At 36.8% G+C, this 12,628-nt stretch overlaps 1 protein-coding gene across 1 annotated transcript in view; it reads right to left on the reverse strand.

The window, feature by feature from the left end:
- Ddr (discoidin domain-containing receptor 2) overlaps positions 1–12,628 on the reverse strand; it is a 145,226-nt gene that overhangs the window by 92,791 nt on the left and 39,807 nt on the right. The window contains exon 3 of the mRNA XM_017904179.1: positions 9,935–10,166. Coding sequence (XP_017759668.1) covers positions 9,935–10,166 — 232 coding nt within the window. The remainder of the gene's footprint in view (positions 1–9,934; positions 10,167–12,628) is intronic.

A 12,628-nucleotide genomic window follows, 5' to 3' on the forward strand; every position in this document is an offset into this window, starting at 1 on the left:
ATCACAATACGTGTTGGACATATGTGCCTGTGATTATGAAAGTGGTTTAAGTCACTTATATTTGCTTCTGAAATATTAAAAGCTCTGGCCTTTAAATATTCTATCGTAATATAAATGAATGCAATACGAAATAAATAATAAAATCGTTCCTCTTAAATCGATGACTTACACCACTTTCATAATTATAGACACGTATCACGATATGTGTTGAACACATCACATTCGATCAAACACATTCCCTTTTTTATTATAATCAAAATTAAAACACCATTTAAATATACACATTATATATCACATGATAAATAAGTATTGTATTAAAATATAATATTTAATATTATATATTATACAATGTTGTATATTTAAATGGTGGTTTAATTTTGACTGTGAAACAAAGAGTGAATGTGTGTGATCACAATACGTGTTGGACATATGTGCCTGTGATTATGAAAGTGGTTTAAGTCACTTATATTTGCTTCTGAAATATTAAAAGCTCTGGCCTTTAAATATTCTATCGTAATATAAATGAATGCAATACGAAATAAATAATAAAATCGTTCCTCTTAAATCGATGACTTACACCACTTTCATAATTATAGACACGTATCACGATATGTGTTGAACACATCACATTCGATCAAACACATTCCCTTTTTTATTATAATCAAAATTAAAACACCATTTAAATATACACATTATATATCACATGATAAATAAGTATTGTATTAAAATATAATATTTAATATTATATATTATACAATGTTGTATATTTAAATGGTGGTTTAATTTTGACTGTGAAACAAAGAGTGAATGTGTGTGATCACAATACGTGTTGGACATATGTGCCTGTGATTATGAAAGTGGTTTAAGTCACTTATATTTGCTTCTGAAATATTAAAAGCTCTGGCCTTTAAATATTCTATCGTAATATAAATGAATGCAATACGAAATAAATAATAAAATCGTTCCTCTTAAATCGATGACTTACACCACTTTCATAATTATAGACACGTATCACGATATGTGTTGAACACATCACATTCGATCAAACACATTCCCTTTTTTATTATAATCAAAATTAAAACACCATTTAAATATACACATTATATATCACATGATAAATAAGTATTGTATTAAAATATAATATTTAATATTATATATTATACAATGTTGTATATTTAAATGGTGGTTTAATTTTGACTGTGAAACAAAGAGTGAATGTGTGTGATCACAATACGTGTTGGACATATGTGCCTGTGATTATGAAAGTGGTTTAAGTCACTTATATTTGCTTCTGAAATATTAAAAGCTCTGGCCTTTAAATATTCTATCGTAATATAAATGAATGCAATACGAAATAAATAATAAAATCGTTCCTCTTAAATCGATGACTTACACCACTTTCATAATTATAGACACGTATCACGATATGTGTTGAACACATCACATTCGATCAAACACATTCCCTTTTTTATTATAATCAAAATTAAAACACCATTTAAATATACACATTATATATCACATGATAAATAAGTATTGTATTAAAATATAATATTTAATATTATATATTATACAATGTTGTATATTTAAATGGTGGTTTAATTTTGACTGTGAAACAAAGAGTGAATGTGTGTGATCACAATACGTGTTGGACATATGTGCCTGTGATTATGAAAGTGGTTTAAGTCACTTATATTTGCTTCTGAAATATTAAAAGCTCTGGCCTTTAAATATTCTATCGTAATATAAATGAATGCAATACGAAATAAATAATAAAATCGTTCCTCTTAAATCGATGACTTACACCACTTTCATAATTATAGACACGTATCACGATATGTGTTGAACACATCACATTCGATCAAACACATTCCCTTTTTTATTATAATCAAAATTAAAACACCATTTAAATATACACATTATATATCACATGATAAATAAGTATTGTATTAAAATATAATATTTAATATTATATATTATACAATGTTGTATATTTAAATGGTGGTTTAATTTTGACTGTGAAACAAAGAGTGAATGTGTGTGATCACAATACGTGTTGGACATATGTGCCTGTGATTATGAAAGTGGTTTAAGTCACTTATATTTGCTTCTGAAATATTAAAAGCTCTGGCCTTTAAATATTCTATCGTAATATAAATGAATGCAATACGAAATAAATAATAAAATCGTTCCTCTTAAATCGATGACTTACACCACTTTCATAATTATAGACACGTATCACGATATGTGTTGAACACATCACATTCGATCAAACACATTCCCTTTTTTATTATAATCAAAATTAAAACACCATTTAAATATACACATTATATATCACATGATAAATAAGTATTGTATTAAAATATAATATTTAATATTATATATTATACAATGTTGTATATTTAAATGGTGGTTTAATTTTGACTGTGAAACAAAGAGTGAATGTGTGTGATCACAATACGTGTTGGACATATGTGCCTGTGATTATGAAAGTGGTTTAAGTCACTTATATTTGCTTCTGAAATATTAAAAGCTCTGGCCTTTAAATATTCTATCGTAATATAAATGAATGCAATACGAAATAAATAATAAAATCGTTCCTCTTAAATCGATGACTTACACCACTTTCATAATTATAGACACGTATCACGATATGTGTTGAACACATCACATTCGATCAAACACATTCCCTTTTTTATTATAATCAAAATTAAAACACCATTTAAATATACACATTATATATCACATGATAAATAAGTATTGTATTAAAATATAATATTTAATATTATATATTATACAATGTTGTATATTTAAATGGTGGTTTAATTTTGACTGTGAAACAAAGAGTGAATGTGTGTGATCACAATACGTGTTGGACATATGTGCCTGTGATTATGAAAGTGGTTTAAGTCACTTATATTTGCTTCTGAAATATTAAAAGCTCTGGCCTTTAAATATTCTATCGTAATATAAATGAATGCAATACGAAATAAATAATAAAATCGTTCCTCTTAAATCGATGACTTACACCACTTTCATAATTATAGACACGTATCACGATATGTGTTGAACACATCACATTCGATCAAACACATTCCCTTTTTTATTATAATCAAAATTAAAACACCATTTAAATATACACATTATATATCACATGATAAATAAGTATTGTATTAAAATATAATATTTAATATTATATATTATACAATGTTGTATATTTAAATGGTGGTTTAATTTTGACTGTGAAACAAAGAGTGAATGTGTGTGATCACAATACGTGTTGGACATATGTGCCTGTGATTATGAAAGTGGTTTAAGTCACTTATATTTGCTTCTGAAATATTAAAAGCTCTGGCCTTTAAATATTCTATCGTAATATAAATGAATGCAATACGAAATAAATAATAAAATCGTTCCTCTTAAATCGATGACTTACACCACTTTCATAATTATAGACACGTATCACGATATGTGTTGAACACATCACATTCGATCAAACACATTCCCTTTTTTATTATAATCAAAATTAAAACACCATTTAAATATACACATTATATATCACATGATAAATAAGTATTGTATTAAAATATAATATTTAATATTATATATTATACAATGTTGTATATTTAAATGGTGGTTTAATTTTGACTGTGAAACAAAGAGTGAATGTGTGTGATCACAATACGTGTTGGACATATGTGCCTGTGATTATGAAAGTGGTTTAAGTCACTTATATTTGCTTCTGAAATATTAAAAGCTCTGGCCTTTAAATATTCTATCGTAATATAAATGAATGCAATACGAAATAAATAATAAAATCGTTCCTCTTAAATCGATGACTTACACCACTTTCATAATTATAGACACGTATCACGATATGTGTTGAACACATCACATTCGATCAAACACATTCCCTTTTTTATTATAATCAAAATTAAAACACCATTTAAATATACACATTATATATCACATGATAAATAAGTATTGTATTAAAATATAATATTTAATATTATATATTATACAATGTTGTATATTTAAATGGTGGTTTAATTTTGACTGTGAAACAAAGAGTGAATGTGTGTGATCACAATACGTGTTGGACATATGTGCCTGTGATTATGAAAGTGGTTTAAGTCACTTATATTTGCTTCTGAAATATTAAAAGCTCTGGCCTTTAAATATTCTATCGTAATATAAATGAATGCAATACGAAATAAATAATAAAATCGTTCCTCTTAAATCGATGACTTACACCACTTTCATAATTATAGACACGTATCACGATATGTGTTGAACACATCACATTCGATCAAACACATTCCCTTTTTTATTATAATCAAAATTAAAACACCATTTAAATATACACATTATATATCACATGATAAATAAGTATTGTATTAAAATATAATATTTAATATTATATATTATACAATGTTGTATATTTAAATGGTGGTTTAATTTTGACTGTGAAACAAAGAGTGAATGTGTGTGATCACAATACGTGTTGGACATATGTGCCTGTGATTATGAAAGTGGTTTAAGTCACTTATATTTGCTTCTGAAATATTAAAAGCTCTGGCCTTTAAATATTCTATCGTAATATAAATGAATGCAATACGAAATAAATAATAAAATCGTTCCTCTTAAATCGATGACTTACACCACTTTCATAATTATAGACACGTATCACGATATGTGTTGAACACATCACATTCGATCAAACACATTCCCTTTTTTATTATAATCAAAATTAAAACACCATTTAAATATACACATTATATATCACATGATAAATAAGTATTGTATTAAAATATAATATTTAATATTATATATTATACAATGTTGTATATTTAAATGGTGGTTTAATTTTGACTGTGAAACAAAGAGTGAATGTGTGTGATCACAATACGTGTTGGACATATGTGCCTGTGATTATGAAAGTGGTTTAAGTCACTTATATTTGCTTCTGAAATATTAAAAGCTCTGGCCTTTAAATATTCTATCGTAATATAAATGAATGCAATACGAAATAAATAATAAAATCGTTCCTCTTAAATCGATGACTTACACCACTTTCATAATTATAGACACGTATCACGATATGTGTTGAACACATCACATTCGATCAAACACATTCCCTTTTTTATTATAATCAAAATTAAAACACCATTTAAATATACATATTATATATTATATAATAAATAAATATTATATATTATATAATATTGTGTATTTAAATGGTGGTTTAATTTTGACTATAATACAAAGAGCGAACGTGTTTGATCGAATGTGACGTGTTTGTCTTCATGTTCTGATTCTGATTGCATGATTATGACTGTTTCCTGTCTTCGTGTACTTTATGGTTTCGCTAGACTTTCTATGGTGATAGGAATTTAAACCAATTTGTGCTAGTATGTTCTTTCGTCCACCGATAATTTATGGATTCCTACTAGGGCCTAATCTAAGTGGTGTCAGTATGGTCTGATTGTCCACGAGAAATAAAACACTGATAATAAAGGAACGAACAAGATTGCTATTGACTAGAGGCGTTCGGTACTGATGGGAATGAATATAGAGAACGAACAAACCGACCCTATGTTGCATAGGATCATAGAAAGGTAGAAATCCGTATCACAATTAATCCTTTATGAACGAATATCGCAAACGTATACTAATTCTACTGTCTAAATTGTAAAATCTTTAATTTTACCTTGGTATATGGAAGAAATAACACCCGAGCTGCGAAGCACGTCTGCCGAGGTCGACGTTCTGTTTTCAACTGACTGGTCGTAGCGACGTCCCAACCGTCGCCGTTTCTATTTGTTTTTCCTGGTACAAGGTAACGCGCGCGTATACGTGTGAGGCGATTAAGAGAAGCGCGCGTCTGAATGTGTGTGTTGCCGAGAAGTGAAACGGAGCAATTATACTGTTAGAAAAATACGTTTACATCGGCAGCAAAAATTAATTTCGTATATAAAGTACATGGTTGAACTGTGCGTCAAGCAAGGTTCTGCGATGCAATTGCTGAGATGCAGTTTCCTTAAGATGCAAATTGGAATTAGAGACCCGGAGGATGAACCGTGTCGCTTATACTCTGACACCATAGTCGGTCAGTCGCTTTACGGAATTACCTAAGAAACGATGTACCTTCGTTGATTAACGAGGAACAAGAATACGTTGTCCTTTTGCAATAAACAAAATCCAAAATCGCAATATATTTATATATTAATATAGGATAATTGGAATGAGTACGGCCATAAAAGAATGTTAACCCTTTGACTGCCACGCCGAAATCATATGTTTCCCTCAGGACGCCACGGGAGTGCACCGCACTAAAAGAATGTTAACCCTTTGACTGCCACGCCGAAATCACATGTTTCCCTCAGGACGCCACGGGAGTGCACCGCTAGATACAAAATTTGTTCTAATATGATTCCGATGTTTTAATAAAAATTTTTAATAGTTCAATGGAGCACTTTTTATTTCAAAGTGTCTTCTACCACCACTGTGGCAGTCAAAGTGTTAAGAGTATTTGAGACATAGGACGGAAGTGACCACGTGCAGGAGGATCGAGTGTGAGGGATGTTTATGACAAAATCGAGTACGAGAAACAAATGCATCCTGAGTGATTGAAGCATCTGGCCCACTGAGATTGCGTGAGAAATGTATGGTTGAGGAAGGAAACCTGAGTATGACAGAAGACAGAGTGTAAAGTTAAAATAAGGGTACGAGGATGCGAGCAGGTGAGTTTTTGAAGTCAGCAGAGTTTCCAAATTAGAAATCATAGAAGTTGCATAGTTACTATTCTATTATATCAGTCTGTTATTCTATCAATAAAGCTTATTTCTTTCTCTTAAGTATTGCAATATTATTCTACTCGGTCCATTCCAATATTATCCTAACTTAATGTAGGAAAGGAATAGGTAAGGCCCTGAAAGAATGTGAAGAGTGTTTGGATTTAGAACGAAAGTGACCGCGTGCAAGATGATCGAATGTAAGGGATGTTTGTGACAGAGCCGAATGCAAGTGAAGAATGAAATTAAATGCAATAGGAATGCATCTAAGTGTTTAGGATACCTGACCGACCGATTGAGAAAGAGAGCGTGGGTATGAAAGAAGACAGAGTGCAACGGTTTAAATAAGAGTGCAAGGACGCGGAAGAGTCAGAGTAAGGATCAGAGAGTGTATCAGAGAGTATCAACCCGTATCAAAGTGTTCTAAAGTCAGTCATAGAGTTTTGAAGAGATAGCCGAGAGTTACTAGCGAGTAGAGTAAATTATAGTTCAAAATAAATCATTTTTACATTTACGTCACTGCTTATTCTGTTGCCTACCCAACATTCCTAAATTAATATTGTAGAATGGCGAGGCTTGCAAGATGGTGTTAGATCAATAGTCAGATCAGACCAATAATGATTTTTAGGTTTCGAGGACCTTTCCTATTTTATTTTATTTCCCGTCAGAGGTCGTGCTTCAGATTTCGGTTTATAAAGACCTTCTATTTTCTAGAAAGTCTTAAACGCGGTACAGTACAGAGACCATTATTATAACTCATAAGGACACGCACATTCTTTTATATCTGTATATTTGTATTTTTCATTGATAATGTAGGATGGCGAAACTGGTCTTGAGACACCGAAAATTGACGAAAGAACAGGAACACGATAACACAGACTCAAAACTCGTAAACTGATTTAACTCGGGGAAAGAACGCCAAGATAACGAAAACGCGCAAGGACGCACTCTTTTAATACTCTCTTTCCAACACCAAGCGACTCACGCTTGTGCTGGTCACAACCGATTTTTAAGGACTCTGTTTTGCTTGTCGAGGACCACGCTTTTACCTCCCCACAGAGGAGTCGCGCAACTTAATTTTGTTACATAGAATAACTTTTCGATTTGCTTCTAGAAGATATCGATCGGTTTACAATTTGTTTTTCTTGGCAATAGCCAATTCGCGATTTCTTTTGGTATCCTACAATATATTTAAAAATAAACGAATTTTCCACGGGATTTTACAACAGTTTTCAACGGAAAGGATCCATTGCAAAATTTGCCCACGCATAGCCACTAATTCTCAAGGTACACGATCCCTGACCAACGGAACACAGGCCGGATTCTCGTCGTCGCTGACCTAGCCGCTGCTCCTGCTGCGTCTCATCCATACACATATCGGCATTACAGGCGTGTGCACACGCGCGTAATAGTAATTTAAGGCGACGGCACGAGAAGGCCTGTTCCTCGTAATTTCATCGACGCCGGTAAATCGCTTTACCGGGCATGATGTATTTTGACGAGCTAATGGATATCGCGTACAGATTATCATGCTAAAGAGACGTTAATTAACACGTCGCTCGTTGTAACGGCCGCTTACACCGACTGGCCTGGCACAGGCTGGCCAGTTTACGCGCTATAGATACGCGACACAACGCGGAGAACGAGAGGTGGAGGCGATCGACGACCGTTCGGGAATACAAATGGCGGACGGCCCCGGGGCCTATCGGCTGCGGCGCTACCGCGCGATACGCGCGGATTTCCCCGTTCAAAAGAATGGAATTACGCGGCCGCCGGTAGCGGCGCTTTGTTCGCTCCCTCTTCGCCACCCCTTCCTTTTCCACCGAAGCCGAGCTAAAACTGTAATCCGATTTCCTTGACGAGAGCAATTATAAAGAGTGGCACCGCATTAATTCTGCCGGTACGACCGCCTCTCGCCGCGAAATTGCTTTATAATTGGTCGTTCGTATAAAAATCTGTCGGCCGCGATGCTCGTCGCCGGTCGAGGTAGAAAAAGCCCAGAATGGTCGAGAACCGGTGTGGAAACGCGACAATCGCGTGCGCGTCCGAGCGCCTCGATTGCAAGAGTAAACAAGGGGATGACAGGCGTATCGAAGAGGGTGGTTCTCGCCGCTTGGCATTCCGCGTAACGTTCGCTGTTCCGAGGCACGAATCGAAGCATAGACAGAGCTCGTCTGATCTTCTAGAATCGTCGCTTTACCCTCGAACGCGGCGCGTGAGGATGTACATAATTTCGCGCAATGACGGGAATTCAGAGCGCGGAATGAACGGAAAGAAACGGAAAACTGTCCTCGCGGGTATGGAAATGCTATCCCCACGAAGACTTCGTTATAAGTTCTTGACACACTTACGATTTAACGTGATTTCTCGGTAAAGCTTATGAAAAACCACCGCTCGCGTAGTGCCTTTAATCACTGCTAAAAGAGTTAGCCGAGAAGCTTCAAACAAATTTTAAGTAATAGTGCTTATAAAGTTTAAGCGTAGCTTCGAAGTTGACCTGAATAATATTCTTTTCTTTCCTTTTCTTTTTCTCCTTTCCTTTTTTTCTTGCTCAAAATAACTTCCAGATGATGCGAGTATTAAAAGTTGCAGGAAGATATAGCGTCCGCGTGAGCGTCGAGGAGGCGTCTGACTATAGCCGATCCATTACTACTTGCACTCTTCCTTTTCTCACTTAACCGAACGCGCGCTAAATCACACTGCTCCCTCTCATATCCCCGTGAACTTTTTCGCCATACTTTACGCATTCGCTGAGACAAGAGTTTCTAAATTAATAACAACTTCCAGCCAACTATGTGGAAAGCGTGGGAAATCATTTTCCGGCCCCGTTCTTAGCTTCATCTCCCGATAAACGGTTGCCGCGTAACGAACGAGCTTAAAACCGATATTCCGCGAGATCACGAGAGGAAACATCGTCGTCCCGCTCGGAGACGCGATCGATCGCATCGATCGGTAAATGAATTTCCCGGACGGGGAAATTCCTCGAACGCCGTCGCGGCGTTCTTAACGACCGCAAAGGAGACACGGTCGAGTCGGTCGCGAGCTCGAGGTCGGACGAGAAGAAAGAAGGGAAAAACGTACAAAGGGGTTGGGTTGGCCGCTTTCGAATCGATCGAGAGCAGCCAGAAGGTGTGTGTACGTACCTCCATGCCACGTCGATTTCTCCATCGCACCCACTTGTTGAACCCCGGTCGCCAATATTCGACGAAGTACTCTTCGGTGTACTCGACCCCCTGGCCGTTCCCGAACCTGCCCTGAGTCCTGGTGGACGTCAGTATACGCGGACTGTGCAGGTTCACCTCCAGGTACTCCTTGCCCTCCTTCGTCACCATATTTTTCGGGCACCAGGCGCCGCCACCCTTGTCTTGTCGCAACCTGCGGAAAGCGAGGAATTACTTGCAAGAATTATTACCACGGCTCCGCCATGGGAGCATTCACCCTTATTTCACGTTTATTCGCGAGTCAACGCCTTCGTGAGTTCGCGAACAACGCGTTTGCTTTTGTAAAAATGTCGAATCTTCTAACGGGTAGATACAAAAGCGTCCCTTGTTCGAACGGATAAGTGATAAAAATTATATTTAATCCGACGCGGGCTGCACGTCGAATTTCCATTTTTACCAGACGCAAAACATATTTTTCCAACCCTCGGTGTTTCGATACAGCGAACTCGCGGAGGAATAATTAATGGCCGCTTCCTCCACCCTGTCTTTCCCCCTTTTTTCGCCGGACTGGTTGCGCAACCGCGATCGACGGGTGCACGAGTATAAATTAATGACGCGCCGATTGATTTACGAGCGACCGTTTAACCGGATGTATCTTTCTCCTAGGCCATCGATTTTCAGTTATTTATAATCATTTATGCGTATCGATCCGCATCCCGCGATAATGGCTTTCGACGCCGGGCGTCCGGAGACGCTGCGGCGAAGAAGAGAGGGCTGGCTGACGGAGGGTGAAAAATCGCGAAAGGGGCACGGAGGACAGTGGTACGAGATGGGAAAGCAATCGGCGTTTAATCATCGCGCACGTTTCTGACCCATTTATGTGCAACGTCGTCGCTGGAGAACAAAGCTGTTTCGATTCCAGGCCACTTCGTCGACGCCGGGACGGCTTTATTATTGACGCTCCAATCTTTACACCTGTGCAACTTCACCGGGATTAACGGGTCGGATTCTTTTAAAAATTCATCCATCGACTCGCGTCGAGTTCCCATTCCGGGGTATAAAACTCCTGGGTATAAGTTCCGCTCGATAAGAATTATGTACATACGCTCCGTAAGTACTTCGACGAGTGCCTCTCTCTGGATCAACGTTAAACTTATCGTGGATCAACTGACCGTTCCTCCACTTTCAAAATTTCGTACATCGATCATTCGACCTATTGTGACAAGTTTCGCGTTGATACCAAATTGCCAAGCCTGTCAAAATGACCGACGAGTTCCAGAGTCTTTATTTCTAAAATTTCCGAAGATATAAGCATAAATTTTATCAAAACAAGTGCACGATAGACGTGAGTCTATGGGGACTTGTCGTAGGTATCTTTGATGTATCGGTGGTGATACAAGAGATGAAAGGAAAAGGAAGGGGTACATTTCATCCTGGGCCTGCCATAGGGCTCATCAGTTAGGCTACCCAGCAGACCAATTTAACATAGGTTCAATGGGCCAGAAATTAGATACAATAATGTATATATACAAAGAAAGAACCAAATCGTACAAAAGGGATACAAATGAAAACTTGGATTATAAGATCGATGATTCCAGCGTGAAGCACTCGCGATGTAAGATGAAACTTAAGCCTTTGCACTCGAGAGGCGATTCTCAGTCGCCATTAAATCAGATTCTAAAGATCGGTGTTAATTAATATATCAAATTTAAAATTACTTAACAATGCGTGGAATGTGGAAATAAAATAATTCTACGTATTACTTTGCATACGATTTCTTATTTACCGTTTTAAAAATGTTGTCAATTTTATGGCAGAAAGTCTTCGAATTACTATTCTTCTGCAACGAAAACATCGCCGAGTGGGTAGGATAATATAAACCTAAGAACTACCTTATATTACAATACGTGTTTGCCTATGTATAGAAAAGCACGAAAACAATACAGCTTTTGGTTTCAGGTGGGTAAGGTGCAGGGGGTGGACTAGATAAATAAATAAATAAATAAATAAATAAATAAATAAATAAATAGGAGGAGAGAGGGATCTGGTTCTATCTCAGACGTGGATACTATTGGAAAGCTTGGAAATTGTACACATAGGAAAGGAGGGTTTTTACGAAGGACTTGCAAGAAAGTAGCAATCCATCTATTAACGAGGGTGAGAAATGATGCCATTACAAGTCCTATCGATTTTCGTTACACCATTCCGACTATAATCTTCCACTGTTACGTGGCACACCGACACCTCGAACTTATATTTATTTCTCGAAGAAACTACCAAAAATAATTCCAACCCCAACACGACTCTACGAGACCCAAAATTCCCCACTCGACTGACCTATCCTGGTCCCCTGCAAGATTACAGAAAGCACGCTCGAAACGGCCATTTACGTCTCGTCGGAACCCCCTAACCCGAAACCTCGCAATTTCAGTGATCTGCAAGGGAAAGCATCCCCGTATCGCGGACGAGCCCCTTGGCCCGATAAGCTCGCATCGCGGCTTCACCTCCACGTTTTCTCTGCGAAGACTCGAACGTTTGCCAGCCCGTACACAATCGTGTGCGTCCCGAGCAGCGAGGGCCATAATTTCGAGCACGAAACGAGTTTTTAATTCAACGGGAGCCGGAGGAACGTGGCCCCGATGCATACGGGATACCATCCGCGTGGATCCACCTGCT

Source organism: Eufriesea mexicana, unplaced genomic scaffold (assembly GCF_001483705.2).
Source record: "Eufriesea mexicana isolate 0111107269 unplaced genomic scaffold, ASM148370v2 scaffold2818, whole genome shotgun sequence".
NCBI classification, from domain to species: Eukaryota; Metazoa; Arthropoda; class Insecta; order Hymenoptera; family Apidae; genus Eufriesea; species Eufriesea mexicana.